We start from the raw sequence: 23318 nt of genomic DNA on the forward strand, positions 1-23318 counted from the left end.
TTAGGAAGGGCTAACTGGAGTGCAGCATTGGCACACCAATTGTGGACGGTAATCCTCCAGAAGGCCTCTTCTCGGACACCACGGCTTAGCAGTATTGAGGTAAAGCCCCGAGGCTGAAATGTCAGCAGCTCAAGATCTTCCTGTCTTTCCTTAGGAATCTCCTGTTACAGCAAGACGCCCTTGGATGCGGACACAGCAGAAATCACTTTGTACAGTTTTTGGCTTTTAGGGAGTCTCAGTTTCAGATGGTACCGGGTTGTCTGTTTGCTCTTCATTTATATTAGAAGCCTGTATGAATGAACCTGGAGGGTTAAATTTCCCAGACACTGCCCTCTACCTCGCCCTCCAGTCCCTCAGACAAATAAAGTAACACTTCAAATCAGCTTTATTATTCATGAGTTTGGGGTTCTCAGAGATGGTGGTGGCTACAGAGCGAGGCCTTGCACCGGTTTCCTTGTGGGGAAGCAGAGGGAGGGCAAGTCATCAGGAGGAGGGACCGTTGCAACGCCCCGGCACATAGTAGGTGCTGAATAAATATTTGCTAGCTACCTGTGGGCAGTGGACAGAGGCTCCCTTTGGGAGGCCGTACACAGAAACACTTTACACCCAATTTGCCCACAGTTCTTGGTTCCAGTTTAGGGATTCTCAAAATCCATTCTGTCCTCTTGTAGCCGCCCTGTTTTCCAGGAGAGGCACGGCAAGTCTCATCAGGGCGTCCTGAGCCCTCTTCCCAGTGCTGGACACACTGTGCGGAAGACAGGTGGTCATAGCGCTTGCTTTGGCCTTAAACGCCCGGGGACTACCAGACTAGTCACTCCATGGAGCTGCCTAGTTTCGGTCCCTTCCGCCCGCGTTTAAGGGCGCCTCTTGGTGCACTGGAAGACCCCAAGCAACTTGAGGGGATCCGCGTTCTGGGGACGGGGTCAGGCTGGGAGGCGGAACCGGCGCACTCCGGGCGGAGCCGCAGGCTTCCAGGGCCACCCAGTCGCGAGGCCAGTCATCCTGGGAAGCCCCGGCCCCGCGTCGTCCTCGGTAGCCCGCGGAAGGCCGGCGGCCCCGCAAAGGAGGGCCTCCGGAGCCTCCCGATCGGCTCCGGCAGCGCGCGTACGCGGCGCCCCCACGCGCGCCCAAGTCCACCGACCAAGTGCGAGCCTGCAGACGGGCCCCGCCCCCGCGCGGGCGCGCCCCCGCCGACAGCGTCCGGCAGCGCGGCGCGGCCCCGCCCCCCGACGCGGTGCGCACGCGCGCACGGGCCTCCTGCACGGGCGGCCCCGCCCCTTCCAGCAGCGTCAGCAGGTCCCAGTGACTGCGCTGGCGGGCCACATCTCCAGGCGCCAGCCCGGCCTGGTCCCGCAGCCCGCGGGCCGCGCCGCGCTCCAGCAGCAGCTGCGCCACCTCCACGGCGCCTTCGCGCGCCGCCAGGAACAGCGGCGTCTGCTCCTGCGGGGCGGAGACCGGACGGCCCGGGGGCGGGGCGTCAGGGATGCCCGCCCATCGGTGTCGGCGCCCTCCCGCCCGACGCTGGGCCCCGCCCCCTTGGGCTTGCGGGCGTCCCGAGCTCGTGGCTTATACTGTGGGGAGGGCGCGGCCTGGGCTCACCCTGCTGTCCTGGGCATCCTTGTCAGCTCCAGCCTGGAGGAGGCAGCGGGCGGCTCGGGCGTTGTTCACGGCAGCGGCCCAGTGCAGTGCGGTTTTTCCTAGGGTGACCCGTGGGAGCCGGTCACCCCGCAGTTGTGGGCCAGGCTTGGACGTTCCAGTTTCCCACGGGCTCTGGCCTTGGGGGTGGGGGTGGGTGGCTGGGGGAGGGAGAGCTACTAGGCTGCCTCAGAGGCGGGAAGCGTTGCCCTGGCAACCGACAGTCGGCTGCAAGCGTTGCCCCGGTGACGTCATGGGCGCGCAGGCGGGACCATGGGCATTGTTCTGGTTCCCTTTCCCGCAGATACTTCTTCCATCCCTGTTGCACCGACTGGGGCAGGAGGTGTAGTTGACGGTAGTGGGGAAACTCGCTCTCCTGATTGCCACAGCTTCGGAGCCTCTAGTCTGTCCCCGCTACGCCTGTATTCTGAACCTCACCTCATTCCCGCCCTGCCCAACGAGTCTCGGTGGCCCACGGCCCCATACACACCCCTTTTATCTCTGGCTCCCACATCTGCTCGGGCTGCGGTCAGTTCTTCAACCAGGTCCTCCACTGCCAGCCTGGCAGCCAGCATCAAGGCTGTGGTCCCGTCGTCTGTGCGCGCGTCCACCGCAGTCCGTCTGTTGGCCAATAGGAGCTGGGGAGACAGAAAGGGCCTGTGACCACTGGGCTGCCCTGGGCTACGTCAGGCCCTTGACGCTTTTGTTGGCTGTTTTCTGAGACAAGGTCTCCCTGTGCAGCCCAGGCTAGCCTGGAACTCAGAGATCGGCTTGCCTCCGCCTCCCCAGGGCTGGGATTGTGGGCCCGTCAACCCCATCGCCAGTCGCTGTCTGCCGCCTTCCTCTTTCGGGTTTTAATCTCAGCTTCCTCTTTGTCCAAGAGAAGACCTTTCCATTTTACTTGTAAGCTTACTTACTCCCACTTCCTTTAGGGGCCCCGGTGTGTGCTGACCTGGCAGACCTCCCGAGCGTCAGCGGCCACGGCAGTGTGAAGCGGGGTGCGCCCTGCCCGGTCCGGCTGGTTGGGATTGGCTCCAGCCTCCAGGAGGCGGCGGGCAGCAGTTGGCCGAGAAAATCTGGCAGCCAGGTGCAGGGGCGTCTCTCCAGTGCCCACAGTGCGAGCCTGGGGGCAGGCGCCTGTATCCAGCAGCGGGTCCCAGGGTTCAGGATTTCCCAGCCACGGTCCCTGCACAGTCGTGGGCTGCACTCCTCCACAAAAGACTGCTGACATCAGGGGGGTCACCCCATCTGAGGAGGAGAATGAGTACCAGACCAATCAAAGGCAGAAAGATAAATGGCTGCTGGGAGAACTGCAGCCATCTTAGCCAAGCTGTGCCTCTTTTCGGGGTGAGGGTGGGGTGGGACTGAGACTGGGTCTCACTGTGTGGCTCTGACTGTCCCGGAACTCACTAGACCAGCCTGGTCTCAAACTCACAGAGATCCATCTGCCTCTGCTTCCCTCGCGCTAGGACTAAAACCTGCTGGGATTAAGGGCGTGTGCCAGTCAAGCATCTTGATTTAGGGTCTACACAGGGTCTCTCTGTGAAGCCCTGGCTGTCCTGGAACTCACTCTGTAGACCAGGCTGACCTCAAACTCCGAGAGCTGCCTGCCTTTGCCTCCAGCGTGCTAGGGTTAAAGTCCGGCCCTTGATTTAGCAACCTGTCTGAGCTCCAGTTTTGTGGTCAGCAGCAGCAGGGGGTTAACTCTCACAGGCTCTCAGGCTTGACCTCAGGTCACGCTCATGTGGAGGGCTGCTTTCACCCCGGGGAACCTCAGCTTGCTGAGAGTTTGTTCGTGACAGATCCCTAGCCGGTGCTGCTGTCTGGGGTCTTGCTCTGAGAGCCATTGTTCTAAATGCTGTTGGGATACTAGTGGGCTTTGCTTTGAGGGGGAGGGGGTCTAGGTTGGTTGTGTACCAGGTCCACAGGTGTCCACATCTGGAGCCTCCATCTCACACTCCTGAGGAGGTGTCAGCATGGCTACCTGGGGGAGCTCTCCACAGCCGCTGTTCCGTGGCCAGAGCTGGCACGTGGAGGCCGAGGCCGGTGCTTCAGCCTTGGGGCAGGAGCAAGGAGCGGTGAAGGCCGCTGAGCTGTCTCTGCATGGCCGCTCTCAGCCCTGTCCCGTTGCCACCCCAGTGGTTTCACCTGGCCCACCTCCTCGCCCTCCTCAGGGCCCGAGCACATGGCCGCTCCGTCCTCATCCACTCCTGCCTCTGGCTTCAGCACCCTGGGTGGGGTGAGTGGGAAGAGGTCACACGGGCTCCGAACTTCCGGAAGCCTTCTACCCCTCCAGGTCCGAAGCGGTCTTTCCCTTCCCTGAACCCCAGGCCTTCCAAAGTCTCACTGGAGACCCATGCTGTCCTCGCCCAGGGGGGGCCTCCTCCGGTGGGGTGCCTGCTGGGTCCCAGGCCTCCGAATGAAGCCGGGGGGCAGCCACAGGGCCCCGTGCTCTCGCCGCCGCCGCCGGATGAGCTGGAGGACAAGAAGAGCCCCAAGGGCCAGGAGAAGCACCCCAACCACTGGCGAACACACAAGAGGCCAGGGAAGCGGGTTGGCAGGGGGCCCTGGTAGGAGAGAGACAGTCACAAAAGGGGCCCGTTCTTGGTGCCCTGCCTCAGGTTCCTCACTTATATCGTTAGATGTGTTAATGGTAAAATGCTTAGAGGAGAGGCCACAGGATATGTTATGACATGGTAGTTTCTGTTCTTTTATAAGCTGCAACCCAAGCTTGGCTGAAGGACTATGCCAGAGGTTAGTATAAAGTTCTGAGGGAAATAGGAAGAGACCACTGAATGGATGAGCTTGAGGGAGAGTCATTCCAGAGGCGTTAGGGAGGCCGAGTTCCCCAGGCAGAACATTTTGGCTTTCAGCTGATCTCTACCAGAGATGGCATGAGCAAAGGTCGAAGAAGAGGTAGGGATCACCTACTGGTCTCTGCTTGAGGGTGAGCAGCCAGCAAGGGTCCAGGCAGCAGGGACTCCAGGGCTCCCACTGCGGCCATTGCCGCAAGGAATCGCAGCAGGAGCCCGGAGTCCCAGGGACAGCGGGATGCAGAATGGTCCGGGCCACAGCCGGACAAATCTACTCCCATCACCACCACAAACCTGTGGGCGACACACTTACCTCAGGACCTCTGTCCAGGCCCTGCTCCCGGCCCCCACCCCTCTCCGAGGACTGATCTTTGACCCTGCCCTCCATCTCTTGCTTACCCAGCACCGAGGGACTCTGTCTCCTTGCCCAGGGGCTGGGTGTGAGGTGGGGCTTGTCTTTCCCACGGAGAGGGACCCCGAGATCCTCTCAGCTCCTCTTTGGCCCGGGCCCCAGGGTAGGGGAACACCATGTCCCTGCCCTCACTGTCCTTCCTCACCCAGAGCCCGACCCTCAGAGTCAGGGACAGTACTCTGGCCAGGGAAAGCAGCTGTTGATCCAAGGCTGGGGGTCTCAGCACCACCAGCAGGGCCAAGGAGGGCCCCCACTCTGGGTCTTCAACTTCCGGCCTGCAGTCACCCCCATCCCAGCCACACTCAGGGCTATTGCATCCTTTTTCACAGTGTCCATTGTGGAAGTGGTCTTGGCAGTACTGGTCATAGGCCGGGCTGTGGGCAAAGAGGTGGACTCAGGACTCCTCAAGTCTGATTCTTCTTCACAGAGAATTACTGCCTCCTGTTGCTAAGGATGGTGGCCGAACACCTGATGTCTGTTGAACCCCGTCTCCTGGGGCCACCCTTTCCTCCTGCCCCTCTCCCAGAAAGAGGGTCCATGACCCTTTCTCTTGGGGATGCTGGTTGCCAGGGGAGGCGTTCTATGGTAGAAGGGCTCAGGGGCATAAGCTGGGGCCTGAGGCCTTAGAGCTCTCAGGAGACAGAGGCTGTGCCCCACAGTGTCAGTCAGTCTATTCCTCTGGGCTGAAGCTAGAGTCTTTCTTAGCAGGGGAACTCCCTGGAGTCCAGTACTGGTCATCTCGTAACTCGGGCTTGTGTGTCTGCCCGCCTCCACCCCCACCCACCCCCACTCCCAGGCTCCAGGCTCACGTGCAGGTGGGAGGGATTTCACAGTCAAAGCCGTCAAACAGGCACTCCTCCGAGTCACACTGTGGGTGGCACCGCCCATCCCGGAAGAGAAGCCAGCACTGGGAATGGGGGGGACAGCCCTTCCAGGGGTCCGGGACCCCCAGGGAGCAGTCCCCTCCATCCCAGTCCCCTCCTGGGCCACTGCAGCCGGCATCACACGCCCCATCACCACCTCGGCCCTCACACCCGTTTGCCCCTGGCCTTTGACACCGGGGCCCTGGGGAGTCAGGAGGGCAGGAGCACTGAAAGCCGGGCCTGCCAAACCCGGTGGTCTCAGAGCAGCTGCCGTTGTGCAGGCAGGGCGAGGGGGGCCCACAACCTTGCAGAGCTGGAGGTGTCAGACAGTCAGGGCCCCCAAAGCCACTGAGGCAGGCACAGAGGGGCGGGGAGCCCGGCTTGGGGGAGGGCAGACATAGGCCTCCATGGTGGCAGTAATGGGTGCCGCAGGAAGGGGCTCTGTGGCCGCAGGTGGGGCCTTCAAAACCCTGCAGCAGAGAAAGAGAGGACACAAAAGCAGCCTTGCATTAGTCTTCCCTGAGGCAAACCGGAACAACACAGAGGGTCCTAGGCTGTCATCTGTAAACAGGGCAGAGAGAGCGTGGGGCAGTTGTAAGCTGCAGCTATGTCCCCTGCTAACCCCACACACTGGGAGTAGGTGAAGTGTGGCCAGGCCACAGGCAGGTTCAGGGTACAAGTCAGAGAAGACGGGTTGCCTGGTGCCCTTGGCGGCTTTACTGTGTCACTTTACTCCCTGGAGCCAGGTCACACGCTGTTATCTTCCTTCCCAGGGCACAGGGGCAGAAGTAGAGGAAAGTGTTTACTGTGGTGACTGTGATTCTCGGGTTTGGCTCGGGAGCGTTTGCATAAGGAAGGAAGGTACAAGCTGTTGTGACAACGCAAGGCTTCTGCCAGTGCCCTGCCCCCCGAACTCCTCACCACACCCGTCCGCCACACACAGTTTAAAGCGCGTGTGTGAAGCCGTCCCTGGAAGGGTTGGTCTGTTTTGTTTTTTGAGATTGAACTGACCTCAAATTCACCCAAGAATTCACCTTGAACTCTTGGTCCTCCTGCCTCGACGCCCAAGTTCAGGGAACGGAAAATTGCACCAGGCTGCCCTCTGGTTCTGCCTTTCCCCTGGCTGCTTCAGAGAGGCACTGGCCAGGGTGAACTTGAACTTGTGCCCTCTCTGGCATTTCTGACTCTGGTGTCCCCCACCTACCGCCTGAGGGTTCTGGCTCTCTTACTTCTCCTCAGGGAGAAGAGACAAATGGGTGCTGCAGCACTGACCTGGCGGCACTGGCAGGTGAAGCCGGGCGGTGGTCCTGTCGTGACCTCACAGGACCCTCCATTGGAGCAGGGCTGGCTCTGGCAGGGGTCTGTCTCCACCTCACACCGCTGGCCTGTGGGGGCGGGTGAGATTGGAGGTGACACCCGGCCTCAGTCATGGCCTACTCCTGACAGCTGGTGCAGCACACGGTAGGTGGGCAAGAAGATTTCTCCGGGAGAGAGGAGTGGAGGCAGAGGGTGAGAAGACCAGTCTTTTGGGGAGGGGGCCGTCTGGGCTTTCCTGGTCGTCGATGTGCCCCGGAGATCCCAGGCCTCACCTGTGTGCCCAGGCAGACACTCGCAATGGAAGGCGTTGGCTAGAGAGTGGCAGGCTGCGGTGCCCGTGGGGTGGCAGGGCCGGTCCAGACACTCATCCACGTCACCCTCACAGCGCAGCCCCACAAAGCCCGAGGGGCAGGCACAGTGGAAACCGCCGGGCCTGGGCGTGCAGGTTCCCTGGTTGTGGCAGGGCTGGGACTGACAGGCGTCCTGTACGTGGGAGCAGTTCTGTCCTTCATAGCCTGGGGCACACTGGAGACAGGGAGAAAGCCGAGCTCTAGGTGGCCTGCCGGCCCCCACCGCCCACCTCACGGTGAACCCCTCATCCATCGCAGCCCGTTTCAGCGCTACAGGACATGCTGCTGTTCAGTGAGAGAGCTTACCACTGAGCACTGCCTCATTCGGGGGACGCCTCTCTCCCCTACCAACTTACCCTCCAGCCTTCCTCATACATTCCACACTGATCCTATGATTACCCACTTGTGTCGTGTGTCCGTGTGTCCGTGTGTGTGTGTGTGTGTGTGTGTGTGTGTGTGTGTGTAGGTCAGAAGACATTTTCACTGGCGCTAATTTTTACTGTTAGCTTTCAGGCTCTTCTGGCCTTTTGTTTGAGACGGATTGTTGCTGGCTGGAACTTTCCAGTTTAGGCCAGGCTGTCTGCCTGTCTCTGCCTCAAAGTCCTCGGGATTATGGGCTTATGCTGCTGAGCCCGAGTTTGAGCCTGGGTTCTGGGGATCTGAACTCAAGTCTTGAGGCTGTGAGCCAAGTCCCCAGCCGGCCAGGCAGTATTTTAAGTAGTACAGATAAAGGGAAGATTGAAGTTCATTCCAGTTTCTGTGCCGCTCAGTCAGCCAGAGGAGAGTGATGGGTGGCACTGATTGTGTAATTTGTGCGCATAACCTTAGACCAGGGAACATTGTCTCGCCTAACCCTCTCCACAGATGAGGAAACAGTCTGCAGAAAGGTGAACTGACTTTTGCAAGTCACACAGCCTTGTCGGACACAAGAATCAAAGCAAGACCAGCTCCGCTCACAGCCATGCTGGGGGCAGAGTCACAGGCGCTAGGCGTCTGCCAGACAGCGTGCCCGAAGGGGAGCTTTGGGAGTCAGAGTCTGGGGAGTGGCCGCAGAGCGGCTGGAAGGCGTGGGGGCGGGCTTTGGAGGAGGGAGTGTCACGAGGACTCAGAGTTGAATAACGCAGAGTTTCACTATTGAGGACACTATCCTCTTCGTTTCTGAGACAGGGCTACCCCTAGGCCCGCCCTGCTTCTCCGTGTCTGAAAATGTCCCTGAGGGTTGGCTGTGGTGAGGCTGGGATGCACATCTCAGTGTGGACAGTGTTTGCCCAGCATGTACATGGTCCCGGGCTGGAGCCCCAGAACTGTATAAAGTGGGCGCGGGTGTGTGTGTGTGCCTATGATCCCAGCACTGACTACGTGGAGGCAGGAGAGTTCAAGATCACCCAAAGCAACAGGGTGAGCTCACGGCCAGCCTGGGCTACATGAGACCTTGCCTCAGAAGAAAGGAAGAAAGAAGAAAAGGGTGGGTAGGGGGCTGCAGAGATGGCTCAGTGGTTAAGAACACAAAAACAAGCTGGGCATGGTGGCACATCTTTAACCCAGCACTTAGGAGGCAGAGGCAGGCCATCTGTGTGTTCTAGGACAGCCTGGTCTACAGAGTGAGTTCCGGGACAGCTGGGGATGCACAGAGAAACCCTGTCTAGAAAAACAAACAAAAGCAAAGAGACACAAAAGCACGCTGCCCTTGCAGAGGGCCTGAGTTCAGTTCCCAGCACCATGCAGGTTAGTTCCCAACGGCCTGTAACTCCATCCCACAGAGGTCTGGTGCCCCTGGCTTCGGTAGGACCAGCGCTCACAGGCACATACCCACCCATGGACAGTCACACATGCAATTTACAATAAAAAGTTGGAGATGGTGACTGACTACAGAGTTAGGCCAGGGCTAGGCGAGCAGATAGAAAGTTGTGTTCCTAGGAGACGTGCCTCAGTGGTTGAGAGCACATTTTGCTCTTGCGGAGGCCGGGGTGGGGGGGTCAATTCCCAGCACCTCCATGTTACTTCACAACTATTAGTAGCTCCAGTTTCAGGGGATCTGAATCTACCTCTCACCTCCACGGGGACAGGGCACACACATACATACAGGCAGAACACTCACACACCAAAGTGAAAACAAAAGTTGTGTTTCTGGGGCTGGAGAGATGACTGAGCAGTTAAGAGCACTGGCTGCTCTTCCAGAGGACCCGGGTTCCGTTCCCAGCACCCACAAGGCAGCTCACAACTGTAACTCCAAGATCTGACAGCCTCACACGGACAGACATGCCGGCCAGACCCCAATGCAGGTAAAACAAAAATAAACACATTACATAAAAAAGTTGTGTTTCTGAGCACAGGACCTAGACTGGTTCTGCTTTAATCCCAGCGTTTCCACTCCTGGAGAGTGACCTGGACCGGCCTCGGCTCAGAGAAAAAGAGGACAGGACGCCCTGCCGAGGAGGAGGCAGAGCAGCCGTAGGGGATGAGGCTCAAAGGTGGAGGAGCAGCTTGGGGACACTGCAGCGGGGAGCAGGACAGGGATGACAGGGGCTCTGGAGGAAGCTGGCATCCCTGGAGGGGGTTAGGCAGGGAGGGACGGGGCCAGTCCCTTGGCAGTGGGGTAAAGACTGAACTAGCAGAAGGACAAATATGGAGGCAAAGAATCTGATGTAGGTATCAAGGTAGGGGAAAAAAAGGAGGAAGGGGAAAGACAGAATTGAGAAATACTTAGGAGGTGTGGGGGAGCCTGACCCTGTGGGTGGTTGGGTGCCTGGGTTAAAGGAAGGAGCGGGTTGGATAAACGAGGTTCTCACCAGCCTGCCCTGCTGTGTTCTCCTACCTCTGCTCCTCTGGAGCTCTTACCTGGCAGAGATAGCTGTTGGGCTGGACCACGCAGGTGGCCCCGTGCTGGCAAGGCTTGGACTCACAGGGGTTCACGCTATCCTGGCAAAACCTGCCTCGAAATCCAGGAGGGCAGCGGCAGATGTGGGAGGAGCCACTTTCAATGCAGAGGCCTCCATTCTTGCACAGGCCAGAGACCTCTATGCCTGGAAGAAAGGCAGACGGGGAGGGGCGCATCGATGGGGAGAGGGGAAGGACCCTCAAGGGCCTGGGCACAGTACAGCATTGGAGGCTGGGCCCGGGAGATGTTGGTGCCCTTGGGTAACGGCTCGCTCCAGGTGGAACTGAATGCCTCCAGTGAGACACGGCCCTAGAGGTTGTGTTAAACTGGAGTCTTGTTGTTAGTATGTAGGCAGCCTAGTAACCTATGATGTCATCATGTATCACCAGCCAGGTAGACGCACATGGCAGGTGCAGTTCAGTTGCGCAGAAGCTATGAAAGGACCAACCCGCTACTCTCTCTCTCTCTCTCTCTCTCTCTCTCTCTCTCTCTCTCTCGCTCTCGCTCTCTGCTGCCTTCTCCCCTTTCTCTGTCGGGGTGCCCTCTCCCCTCCCCCTACCATGTCTCTCTCCCCTTCTCTCTTTCTCCATCTCCACCCAGTAAACCTCCTCCATATAATATCTGTTGTGCGTGTCTTGGCCGTTGGTACTGAATGCAGTAGCAGAGCAGAGCTGTGTTCCACTGTGGAAGTTTCTCCCGGTTGCTTTGGCTGTGACACAAGCTGTGTGGGCCAGAGGACTCTGCCCGTCCCTTCCTCCTTTGGTCCCGGGTCCGGTACCTTGGCTCATGGCGGCCTTCTGGCAGGACAGTGGGAGGCCACAGAGAGGCCCTGTCCATCCCTGCAGACACAGGCACTGAAAGGAGGGCCCACTCTGGAGGCACCGGGCGGTGTGCGGACACGGCTTCTGGGCACACAGGTCCAGCAGAGTCTGAGGGTTGGGAGAGAAGGAGAAAGGGGGAGGCCTCAGCTTCCGGGACGCAGCGATGAGCCTCTGCCAACTGGAGCTCCCCCAGAATGGCTTCCAAGATGACTTGCTGGAAAATGGCCCGAGCTGACTTCTGTCTTCTCCTTTCAGAGCAGACTCTAAGATTGGAAGTTCACTCTGCTCAACCAGCTCCAGGGTTTCTCTGTGTGTGTCTGTGTGGGGAGGGATAGGATCTCATCTACCCCAGGATGGCCCTAAACCTGCTATGTAGCTGAGGCTAGCCTTGAACTCCTGATCCTTCTGCCTCCGCTTTCCAAGTGTTGGGAGTTCAGGTGTGCACCACTATGTGGATCTTAGCTTTCCTTCCTTCTTCACCTCACACCCAAGTGAGATACTAACTCCTGGACACCCATATGTCCCTTCCCATGGCCATCTGCCTCAGTTTCCCTATTGCCCACCCATTAGTCCCCAAGACCCCAATCCCTACAGCTCGCCAGCCCCTCCCCTTGACACCTCTGTCTGATTGCACCTCACCTGGCAGCTGCTGCCTGTGTAGCCAGGGTTGCAGAGGCAGCGGGCACCCTGAGGCGTGTCTTGGCAGGTTGCCTTGTTCCTGCAGGGGCTGGACAGGACAGAGGCGGCGGTAGGAGGAAGGTCTGGGAGATGGGGCGTGTGTGATGTGGGGTTACAGGAGTACGGTTGTGGGGAGATGGAAGGCCAGCGCTGCGGGGGAGGGGCGGCCAAAGGGTGTGGAGCCTTGCTAGCACAGAGCCCAAGGAGAGGCGGAGAGGAGGTGGAGGGTTCCTTTGCTCCTCCTGGGTGCCTCAGCCGTGCTCACCTGTCGGCACAGCTGGGCTTAGTCTCCTCCTCACAGCGCGGCCCTTGGAAGCCAGCAGCACAGAGGCAGGAAAACGTGCCTGGCTTGTTCACACAGGTGCCCCCGTTGAGGCACGAAGCTGGAGAGAGGAGCGTGGGTGGGTTCCGTGTTCGTGTTCTGGCCTGCCACCCCATTCACAGGGGGTCAGGAGGGTGCACACCTCTCACCAGCACGCACCTTTCCATTGTCCAGTTACAGGTTAACATTTGCTTTCACACCTACGAGTTTATTTACATGAAGGTGCCCTGACATTTGCACGGTTACGGGCATGTCACAGTGGGCATGTGGAAGTGAGCGGGCAACTTGAGGGGTCAGCTCTCCTCTACCCGGGGTCCTGGGGGTCCAACTCCAGTCTTTGGCGGCCTGGACCCTCCGAACCCCTAATCTGTGTTTGACAGGGTCCCTTTGAACTGGACATGTAAGCCAAGAATGACCTTGAACCCCCCACCGTCTGCTTCCATCCTGAGGGCTGGGCTTACAGGTGGGCGCCGCCGTGCCTGGTGGTGCTGGGCATTGGCTCTAAGGCTCTGAGGATGCTAGGCATGCCGTCTGCACCGGAACTCTCTCCCCAGCCTCCAGTTCACATTTCAAGGCAATGCCACACACACCCAGCCCAGCCTGCGGCCCGCTTGCGGTTCAGGCCCGGGACTCACCAGACTCGCAGTGGTCCAGGACGGTCTGGCAGCGGGAGCCTGTGTGACTCGGCGGGCAGGTGCAGGAGTAGCCCTCCGGGCCGGTGCTGCAGGAGCCGCCATTGAGGCAGGGCTCTGAGTGGCAGGCTGTCACCTCCTCAGCGCAGGTCGGCCCTGAGGGACCGGCCGGGCTCTGAAGACGTGGGGTTCTCCTCGCTCTCTCTGCCTTCTCGCTTTCCGCCTTCCGTTCCCCCCAACCCCTCTCCTCTAATCCCGGGCCCTCCCCCAGACCCCAGCCACCTGTGCCTCCCCCCAAGCCCACAGTTCTCTCGAAGCTCTCAGCCACCGCCTGGCTTTGTGGGGCTGTAGGCTGGAGCGTGCCCGGGGTAGGGAGAGACTCACCCTCGTAGCCTGCAGGGCAGGTGCAGTTGTAGCCAGAGGGCTGTGGGTGGCAGGTGCCCCCGTGGGCGCAGGGTGCGGAGACGCAGCCCGAGAGCTCCGTCCCGCATTCCAGCCCGGTCCAGCCCGCGTCACACACGCAGGAGGAGCTGATCACAAACACAAAGGAGAGGGTCCGTCTCTTCCCCCCTGCTCAAGGCCCTCAAGACCGGTCCTCCTTGGCCCAGAGGCTCGTGTCAGCCTCCTCCGCTTCCCACTCGAAAGAATCGTTTCCCTTATTGTTTTCATGGATGTGGGTGTTTTGTCTGCATGCACATCTGGGCACCACGGTGTGCCCGCGGAGGCTAGAAAAGGCCGTCGGATCCTCTGGGCAGGAGGTACGGATGGTTGTGGGCCACCATGGAGGTTCTGGGAATCAAACCCCCGTCCCCTGCAAGCGCAGCCTTGACCACAGAGCTAGTGCTCTAAGCCGCACTCCTTTTTCTTAAACTTGGGGGTGGGGTGGGGATTCTCAGCGGGGCAGTGGTGGCGCAGACCTGTAATCCCAGCCCTCGGGAGGCAGACACAGGCGGATCTCTGAGTTCGAGGCCAGCCTGGTCTATAGAGCTAGTTCCAGGACAGCCAGGGCTACACAGAGAAACCGTGTCTTGAAAAACTAAACATCAAAACCGGAAAAAGGGGTCTTAGATAGCCCAGGCTGGCTTCCAAACTAACTGACCTCTCTTTCTCTCTCTGTCTCTCTCCCCCACCTCTATCCCTTTCTCGCCAGGGTCTCCTATAGCCCAGGCTAGCCTCAGAACTCACTATATAGCTGAGTACGGCCTCGGCTGTGGATCCATCTGCCTTTACGTGGCTGGCAGGCAAGTGATAACACAGGTGGCTTGCTCTGTGCTGGGAACCGTCCACACAAAGCCACCCAGTAGATGCTTACGTAACGACAGAGCCTGGTTTTTACACTCCTCTCTGCTCTGACCCTCTTGTCATCTTCTGCCGCCTTCACGATGCTCAGGAGGCTTGCCACCTCCTTCCTGTTCCCCCATCAGTCATATCCACCTGCACCCCGCCCCGCGCTGTCTGTCCTAGCTGAGGCGCCTGGGGAAGAAGGAGGGCACGATGGAAGGCCGGAAGGGGCTACCTCTGGCAATGGCCGTGGTGGCAGGTGCAGTTGTCCTTGGCAGGGACACAGCCAGGACTTCCGTCAGGGCAGAGGCAGTGGTGTCCGTCTTCCCGATCTTGGCACTGCTGCTCAGGTTGGCACAGGTTGGGGGCGCACAAGGGGACCTCACAAAGCTGGCCTGTGTACGGGGTTGCGGGGAGAAGAGTCTGAGAGGAAAGAAAGTCCCTTTATGTCCCGAAGGGTCAAAGGCCACCCCGGGGGTGGCTCTCTCACCGCCCAGGCACTGTCCTTTCTTCAGTTTCTGATGACTTGGGGATACTGTCCTTCTCTGCCCTGTTCCCCCCTGGGCTCTGGGTCTTCCCGAAGCTCCCTGGGCAGAGCTGCGTCCCTCTGGCCTCTGTGTGCCGCTCTCTTCCCTTCAGCACGCTGCCTGGCTGCCTGTTTTCACCTGCCTTGCTCTCAAGCTCAGCTCTGCCTCACCTCCTCCAAGAAGCCTTCTGATTGGCAGTCAGGGTTGGGTGGTGCTGTGTGCCCCACGGAAACACATGGGGCTCGGAACTGAATGTAGGCGTTGCAAACATTTTGGCAACAGTAAAATTTTCCAACATGCAATGACCACAAACTAATTTAAGGGGCTGGAGAGACGGCTCAGAGGTTAGCAGCACTGGCTGCTCTTGCAGAGGTCTTGAGTTCAACACCCAGCACCCACACGGTGGCTCACAGCCGTCTATAATGAGATCTGGCGCCCTCCGCTGGCGCGCAGGTGTACACGCAGCCTTGGTGCTGCACACACGGGATGCGCACCACCCCACAACGCCAGCAGCAGAGCTGCCCCAAACACCGGCTCAGCTCTGAGGTTGCGGAGTGTTATAAACCGCTCGAGTGTTATAAGACACTCGTTTCTGCTGCGCCACGTCCTGCGGTTTACGTCGGTTTAGTGGTGGAAGACCGAGACGGTATTCTCCCATCGCCAGTCCTCAGGGGGGGGCCAGCTTTTCACCCCAGACTGTCTCGTCTTCCGTCAGACCCGAGTTGCCAGCACGCAGCGTCTATTTGTCTAACTTAGCAAGTGGCAAAGTTTCGTGTTCACCCGGAGAGCTGTTCAAAATAGGAACCATAGGCTTGGCGCTTTCTTGGGTGCAAAGGGGTCGCGAGTGGATTTTAAAGTTGAAGGGCCTGGCCTATAGGACCCTCTGCTGTCCCAGTCACTCAGCCTTGGCCAACAGGAAGTGCGCTCACCCCGCATTGGAGGTGCAGCCACTGAGTGACCGCAGCTGTGTCAGGTCGAGTCCAGCGCTGTGACACTTAACTAGTTAATCAACATTTCTCCTTTATTCCTGTATTTGTTTAGTATGTGGGGGGTGTGAGCTTGCACACAGGCTGGCAGTCATGGAGGCCAGGGGATGGCTCTGTAGAGCGAGTCCTCTCCAGCCACGCTCGCCTGGATTCTGAGTTTCAGGTTCACAACTGCTCGCATTTATCACTCACGTCTTCACTTAACTTATCCCGCTTCTTGTGGTGCTGGGCGTCGAACCCGGGCACTCACGCACATTTGAGCCTCACTCGTAGCTCTCGCTGACGCGTCCACCCTCACCGGGTTGCCACATCCCCCCATCAGCCATCACACACCCCCCGGCGGCCTCTTCCCCGCCCCAGGTTCTCTCTCCTGCCCACTGACCCGTGAAGCCAGGGCGGCAGCGGCAGACGAAAGCTCCGGGGAGGTCGAGGCAGCTGGCTCCCGCGGGGCACGGGGCGCTCAGACACTCATCCACCTCCGTCTCACAGCGTGGCCCTCCAAAGCCTGTGGGTAGGAGAGGTCGGGGGAGGCCCAGACGGTGCCCTGGGGGGGGGGGCGGAGCCTCAGTTTACCTGGGAGACACTCGCAGCGGAAGGCTCCGGGCTGGTCTCGGCAGCGCCCCCCGTTGGCGCAGGGGGCGCTGCTGCACCCGTCCAGGTGGTGCTCACAGCGGGCGCCGGTGAATCCTGGCGGGGGAGGGTGGGTGAGGCCGGCCCAGAGGCGGGTCTTCGAGGAGACCCCGGCGCTCGGGCACGGGGCAGCCGAGGGCAGGCGCGGAGAGTGCAGCTCAGCCCCTGCGGGCCGCCCGCGCGGCTGTGGGCAAGCGAGCGGTCTCGCCCCGGCCCTCACTTCCCGCGTGAGACGGAGTGATGGGGGAGCCGGGGGGTGGGGGCGGTGTGCGTGTGTGTGTGTGTGTGTGTGTGTGTGTGTGTGTGTGGCTCGCAGGCGTGCCTAGCGGGAGCCGGCCCTGCCTCCCGTTCCCTCCACCGGCGCAGGGAGAACCCGTCCCGTGCTCTCTGCGCCCGTGGTGGCCCGCCAAAGCCAGCCCGGGGGACATGCAGGGGAGTACGCGGAGCGAAGGGGCGGGACTTGCCAGGACAGAAGTGAGGGGGGAAGGTTTGGGGAGCTGGAAAGGAGGGGGACGGAGATTGGCTGGACCCGAGTGTTCACCCACCGGGGAGGCAGAGGCACAGGAAGGCGCCGAGCTGGTCCTGACAGCCACCTTGGTTGAGGCAAGGGTTGGAGGCGCACTCGTTGGTCTCCACTGCACAGAGCCTTCCCTCCAGGCCTGGGGACACAGCCGGGGTGAGGAGGGGGCTCGGCCACGCCCAGCGGGCTTCCCGCCTGGGATACCCGGAAGCAGCTCTGTCCCCCGTGCTGTACGGAGGGGCCCCGACACAGCTGCCCTGGGGGCGCGCCTGCCTCCCTCAGGCCTGAAGGCTCAGGCGGCAGGCGACCTGCTCAGAGGAGGTGCCCTTTGCGGCCTAGAGGGTCGGGCCCGGCGGCCTGCAGAGCCTTGAAGCACAGGTGAGAGGCGGTCCCTGCCTGGAGGGTGATTCAGCCTTCGTGTACTCTCTAGGCCTCTGTACCAGGGAACAGGGATCCTGGCACGGGTGGGGGTGGTGTGGTGGTGATGATGGTGATGATGGTGGTGGTGATTGATAGTGATGGTGGTAGTGATGATGGTGATGATGGTGGTGGTGGTGGTGGTGATGATGGTGGTGGTGATGGTGATGGTGATGGTGATGGTGGTGGTGATGATGGTGGTGATGGTGGTGATGGTGATGATGGTGGTGATGGTGGTGATGGTGGTGGTGATGATGGTGATGATGGTGGTGATGGTGATGATGGTGGTGATGGTGGTGATGGTGGTGGTGATGATGGTGGTGATGGTGGTGATGATGGTGGTGATGGTGATGGTGGTGGTGATGATGGTGGTGGTGATGGTGATGGTGATGGTGATGATGGTGGTGGTGGAGGTGGTGATGGTGGTGGTGGTGGTGGTGATGGTGATGGTGGTGTTGGTGGTGATGGTGGTGGTGATGGTGATGGTGGTGGTGGTGGTGGTGATGGTGATGGTGCAGCAGAGTTACCCCCAGTTCCCCTTTTAAGTTTACTTAGTCTGCACGGTCTCATGGTCAGCCTCCTGACCCCCCCTTCTCTTCTGGGGAGCCTGTCTTGGCACCTTGCTGCCTGCAACTTTCCCCTGGGATGACCGAACAGTTTCCCTGCTCTCCGTGTGGCCTAGCCGGGATGCCTGGGTGCGGGTCGGCTGCCAGCAGGGAGTCGGCGGAGCTGCTGAACCGGGCTGAAGCCTGGCCCTGCTCCCCACTGGCAGTGTGGACAGGGCACCCCACCTCTTCGTGCCTTAAACTACGAAGAGGGGATACAAACTGGGGATACGGTTCTCCTCTCTTGGGTGTGTGTGGACAGCCGAGCTCCTCCCCATCGCACCAACTCCAGCACACCACCCGTGTGGAAGTTCAAGGCTTTACACTCCATCTCTAGGTGGAGAGTGAGCGATTAAGGGGACGTTCCGGGCTGCCACAAGCGGAGCGGCAAGGGTCCTCTCTGCCGGGCCACTGTGCGCAGTGCGCCCGGATGCACACGGTAGGAAATGGGTGGGACACCCTGCCCCTGAAGCACGCACAGTCTCACTACATGGCAGCCCGCCCTTCTAGCGGTCGTGGGCACCCCGGTTCTAGCTGGCACAGAGCGGGAGAATGAAGCTTGCTGGAGAAACTGAGGCCAGTCACTCCAGGCCGGTCCCCCTGGGTTCATAGTCCTCTGACGCTCCCGCCCAGGCCCCGCCCACACCGCCAGGCCCCGCCCACGGCCCCGCCCCGCCGTACCTGGCGGGCAGAGGCAGTGGAAGGTGGCCAGCAGGTCCAGGCAGGTGCTGCCCGGGTGGCAGGGCTGGGACAGGCACTCGTTGTGATCCGCCTCACAGCGGGAGCCTGTGTAGCCGGGCGGGCAGAGGCAGTGGAAGGAGCCAGGGGTGTTGAGGCAGGAGCCGCCGTGCTCGCAGAGGCTGGGGCCTTGCTGGGCTGGGAGGAGAGAAGAGCTGGAGGCCACAGGGGCCGGGGCGGAGAGGAAGGGGGTGGGGAAGGTGCGGGGCTCCGCGCCGGGCAGAGGGCCGAGCCGAACCCAGACTCGCGCAGGAAAATCAGCTGTTCTGTGCTCCTGCTGTTTATATACAGTTCCCGCTGTGTGTGCATGTGCGTGTGGCACGCATTCGCGTGTCTACGTGTTTACACGTGTGGGCGAGCACAACTGTGTGTGAACAGGAAGGCTCGAGGTTGACGCTGGGAATCCTCCTCCGCGGTCCCGCCTGCCCCCTCCCCCACAAGCATGGCCTCGGTATCAGATCCAGCATTTGTGGGTGTGGCTGACCTGTGCAGTCAGCTTGTTCTGGGGACCCTGTCTTTGCCTTCACAGGTGTGCCCTCTTGCCCCCCTGGCACTTGCCACTTATGTGGGTTCTGGGGATCTGAACTCGGGTCCTCACTCTTGTCGGCACGTGCTTTAACCATGGAGCCGTCTCCCCAGCCCCACCTGTTGTTCTTCTGAGACAGGGCTGGCCTGGCTGGCCTCAGAGGGGCTCTGCCCGGGACGCTCACCCATCTGACACTCATCCAGGTCCTGGTGGCAGGTGGGTCCTGAGTAGCCGGGCTGGCATAAGCAGAGGGGAGAGCCCGTGAGAGGGTTGGTGCTGCACTGGGCATTGCCATGGCACGGCTGGCTCAAACACATGTCTTCCAGGTGGCACAGGAGGCCTGTGGGGGACGGAGGGCAGGGCTCCCGCAGGCTGCCCGGGCTCCATGTGTTTGCCCTTCAGGAGCCTCCCCCCCCCCGTGTGCACCTGTGCGTCCAGGCGGGCAGAGGCAGGAGAAGGAGCCCACACGGTCAATGCAGGTGGATCCCGGGGCGCAGGTGGCGGCGGCACAGTCATCCAAGTTGTCCTCACAGCCCGAGCCCCCCCAGCCGCTCGCGCACACGCAGTGAAAGCCGCCAGCCAAGTTCTGGCAGGTGCCACCGTTTCTGCAGCGAGGGGGGCCCTGGGCTTCGCATTCGTCCACATCTACAGAGCAGTCCCAGCCTGCGGCGGGCACAGAGAGGGGGCGCGGGCTGGCGTTGGGAGCCTCGTGGGGAGGGAGGCCGGGGCAGGCACCGCTGCTGCCGTGAGCTTGCTTTGGGTGGCTCACCCTTCCAGGCATCCAGGCAGAGGCAGGTGTAGGTGCCCGGGCCATCCAGGCAGGTGGCCCCGTTCCGACACTGGTGCCCGATGCAGTCATCCGGATTCACGTCACAGTCTAGGCCTGTGAAACCTGACAGGACCACGGCATCAGCCACGGAGCCCGCTCAGGGGGAGAGGGCTGCAGGAGGGCCCCCGGGGAGGCTCTACCTGGGGGACAGAGGCAGAGGTGAGAGGCGGTGTCTGCCCCTGGCACCAGCTGGCAGGTGCCTCCGTTGAGACATCTTCCAGGAGGACAGGGCCCCTTCCTGAGCTTGCACTGCGAAGCCTCCTGCCCCAGGGGGCAGAGACACTGGAAGGAGCCCAGGGTGTTATGGCAGGAGGTGCCCTTTGGGCAGGGCCCTGGCTCCAGGAAGCACTCATTGACGTCATGTTCGCAGGTGTGGCCCTCAAAGCCCGGCGGGCAGCGGCACTGGATCTGGGGGTATGTGGCCAGGCACACACCTCCGTTGGCACAGGGGTTGGCAGAGCAGAAGTCGCGGAGCTGGCATTGCTCACCTGCAGCAGGGCACGGGGGGAAGGGCCGTTTTCGGTCCTGCACGGGTCTAGCTTATGCGTCTAAGCTTGCTCAGCGTTCTGTGTGCACGCCATGGGCGGCACCATTCCCTAGGTCAGGGTCCTGACCCGTGGAAGCCCAGAGACAGCCAGGTGAGATGTTTTTATTCTCTCTGCTCTCGGCTGTTGCGTGATTGGCCACTTTGGGTTCCTGCCTGGACATTCTGTCACCTGGAAATGTAAGCCGATAAACCCTTTCCTCCCCGGTGCTGCCTTTTGTCACGGCTGTGTTTATCACAGCCTCAGAAATGACACGCACGCCCCGATGCCGCCGCAGCCGTGTTCCCACGCCACGATGCGCCCAGACCGCGAGCTCGCCTTTCTCCGGGAGCTTTGGTCAGGCCCTTCGTCCCAGCGGCGCAAAGCGAGACGGGCACACTCCTCGTGAGGAGCCCTCTGCTGCTTACCTGTCCACCCCGGCTCGCAGGAACACCGTGGGCGGCCTGAGGGCTGGACGTGGCAGCGGCCCCGGTTGGAACAGAGAGCGGGTGGACAGAGCTCCTCCAGGTGGGTTTGGCACCGATCGCCGGTGAAGCCGGAGCCGCAGGTGCAGGAGAAGTGGGGGGCCGGCGGAGAAGTGGCGCTAGGGGCCCTTGCGGGTGTGGGGAGCAGGGCGTGGCAGCTGCCGCCATTCTCGCAGAGCTGGCTATCCCGGCAGGGGTCAGGAAACTGGCAAGTCTCACCCAGAAATCCCGGGGCACACCTGGGGGCACAGGGACATTTCAGGCCAGGGGCCCCTCTTTCTTCTCCCCTCCTCTTTCTCCTCAGCCCCGCTTCCAGGAAGCTCACGCACTGGCAGATCTCTTGTCCCCGAGGTAGCCTCAGGCAGGTGCCTCCGTTGGCACAGGGCCCTGGGGAGGCTCCGCACAGACGCTCTGGGGGAGAGACGGGAGGAGGAGATGGAGCTGGCCCTTGCCTTTCCTCCTCCAGGCAGCCCCCATGCGGCTCAGGTGGGTGCTGTGTACCCCCGTCCCCTTCACTCCCAGCGTCTGGCTCCACATGGTCCCCCTGCCCCAACCCTTCCATTCAGGGTTCGGTTAGTACTCCCGCCCCCTTCCTGTTTATTCTCCCAAGTTCAGCCCAGCTCCATCCCCCGGAAGCAGGACAACAGCGTTTAGGAGGGAGCCGAGGCGCTCCTGGGAGATGAATGGCCGAGTCACCTAAGGGATTTCCTTCAGGAAAGGCCGGCCATGAGCCACTGGGGGTGGCAGCATCTGGACGGATGGAGACCCAGTGTGCCCTTCCCTGCCTCCATCTCTCGATGCTCATCCCTGTCTGCAGCAAGCAGGCAGCTTCTTCTCCTGCCTGTCCCACACCGAGACCCCTCTGCCTCCTACTCCGGGGCGGCTGGCTCTCGGGGGGGGCACCCTCCTCCCCCTCCCACAGCAGGCACTACCCCTGGCACCAGGCTCAAAGCCTGGGTCTCAGCAGCCGCTGCGGCAGTCAGCGCTGCCAGCAGGTGGTCCCCATGTGAGGGGACAGAATCTCCTCCCTCCAGTGTCCCTGCAGAGCCTGGGGCTTAGCCCTCTTCCCTGACCTCACCAAGCATCTCCCCAGGAGAGACTGCCCCCACGCCTTCTCCTCTGGACACGCCTCACCTCTGGTCAGGGCGACTGAGAAGCTGGGCAGCAGGAGCAGCAGGGGCAGCAGGGCCAGCAGCAGCGACTGGGTCCGCATTCCAGAGCACTTGTCCCTGAGGCAAGGACCCTCAGAGCCCTGTGGCCAGGCACGGCCACCTCCCCTGCCTCCACCGCCCCTTCTTCCTCCTGGGCCTGCTGCGCGACTCAGTCTGAGCTGTTTCCTGAGTCACACAATGTCCTGGACACCCTACTGATGGGGGGGGGTTGTGAGAGGTTGGTGTGTGTGAGCAACGCTGAGGGTGAGGGAGGGGCCTCCGTCCCCGAGAGGAGGACAGTGTGGCTTTCCGGAAGGTGAAGAACAGGTGGGAGCTGGTTTGCTCCTGAGGCGCAGGGCAGCGGTGCAGGGCACATGGAGGAGTCCCTGTCTTGTTAACTGTCAGCATGGTTTCCTTCTTGCAGAACTGGGAGTGGCGTGGTGTCCCGGGAAGGGCAGGGTGTGGACAGAGGTGTAGGGACTAGGAGAGGCCACTCAGCTTCTGGGACAGCCCACTTCTCAAAGGACTAGCCACTTGTCATGAATTCAAGCCAGTCACTTTGGCAGAGGGCAGCCAGGGCATCTCGAGGCCTTTCCTTGGTTCTTTCTGGGGGAGTTACTTTAGAAACAGTGTCTTGAGGGGGGATCTCACCGTGCTTGTAGTCCTGGAGCTTGTGGGGGTCCTTCCACATCTGCCTCCTGGGTGCTGAGGCTATAGGCGCGTGACTCTATGCCTAACACCTTCCTGGGGAATGGACACGAGGCTTCCCTCCACCCCCCGGGAAGAGATGGAACCTGTATGTTCCACATACAGGCCCTGTCACCATGAGCCACACCCAGAGCCTGCTGAGCTGCTGTTAGAGTTGGGGGACAGTGTATTTCACCCACCTCTGCCTCCCTCCTCCGTAAAGGATGCTGGGATACAGTCAGGATGTCAGTCAAGACATAAAATTCAATCATATATAAAAAAAGACATTCACAAAGGGAATTCATTGCCCTGAAAATTTCATTCTATCTTCTTTTATTTTTGTTAAAGTAAAATAACCCAAACAAACAAACAAAATCTTTGGACAAGGTCTTATTCTGTAGCCCAGGCTGGCCTGGAACTCACCATGTAGTGGAGGCTAGCCTCCAACTCACAATTCTTCCTGCCTCAGCATCCTAAGTGCTGGGATTACGGCGTGCCCGGTAATGCCTGGCTTCACTCTCTTCCTGAGGACCTGGTACAGCTTCGGAGTCTGTCGCGCTGGGAAGGGAGCCCGGGGTGTCCCACAGAGGCAGACAGCTCAGCTTTGAGGAATCCTGGTGCTGTCTGCAGTGCTGAACTGCCTGACAGGAACACTGTGCCCTCCTGCCCCAACCCACCAGGGCAGCCCCGT

At 60.7% G+C, this 23318-nt stretch overlaps 1 protein-coding gene across 1 annotated transcript; it reads right to left on the bottom strand.

Annotated features, from left to right (window-relative positions):
* Positions 1 to 367: 367 nt before the first annotated feature.
* On the bottom strand, positions 368 to 22124 carry Notch4 (notch receptor 4). Its single transcript, XM_021663050.2, has 30 exons — positions 21924 to 22124; positions 21119 to 21200; positions 20733 to 21028; positions 19921 to 20268; positions 19721 to 19843; positions 19378 to 19614; positions 19136 to 19291; positions 18369 to 18563; positions 16691 to 16804; positions 16089 to 16202; positions 15898 to 16020; positions 14238 to 14397; positions 13106 to 13251; positions 12725 to 12877; positions 12033 to 12150; positions 11729 to 11816; positions 11047 to 11197; positions 10229 to 10413; positions 7313 to 7565; positions 6996 to 7108; positions 5670 to 6193; positions 4848 to 5234; positions 4567 to 4742; positions 3983 to 4202; positions 3793 to 3865; positions 3553 to 3691; positions 2588 to 2883; positions 2126 to 2273; positions 1600 to 1697; positions 368 to 1440 (listed from the first exon to the last, which is right to left on the bottom strand). The coding sequence occupies exons 1-30, from the start codon at positions 22000 to 22002 to the stop codon at positions 829 to 831; spliced, it is 5907 nt and encodes a 1968-aa protein (XP_021518725.1). The 5' UTR covers positions 22003 to 22124; the 3' UTR covers positions 368 to 828.
* Positions 22125 to 23318: the final 1194 nt, after the last annotated feature.

The sequence above is a fragment of the Meriones unguiculatus genome, chromosome 16 (genome assembly GCF_030254825.1).
Source record: "Meriones unguiculatus strain TT.TT164.6M chromosome 16, Bangor_MerUng_6.1, whole genome shotgun sequence".
Lineage (NCBI taxonomy): Eukaryota > Metazoa > Chordata > Mammalia > Rodentia > Muridae > Meriones > Meriones unguiculatus.

Excerpts from the sequence above, each read along its gene's own strand:
- Notch4 (XM_021663050.2), bottom strand. The coding sequence starts at position 22,002 with ATGCGGACCCAGTCGCTGCTGCTGGCCCTGCTGCCCCTGCTGCTCCTG. Across the intron at positions 19,292-19,377 it reads CTGCCCGCCTGGACGCACAG|GCCTCCTGTGCCACCTGGAA; the intron begins GTGCACACGGGG and ends CGTCCCCCACAG. Across the intron at positions 4,203-4,566 it reads TCACCCTCAAGCAGAGACCA|GGCCCCCTGCCAACCCGCTT; the intron begins GTAGGTGATCCC and ends CTCTCCTACCAG.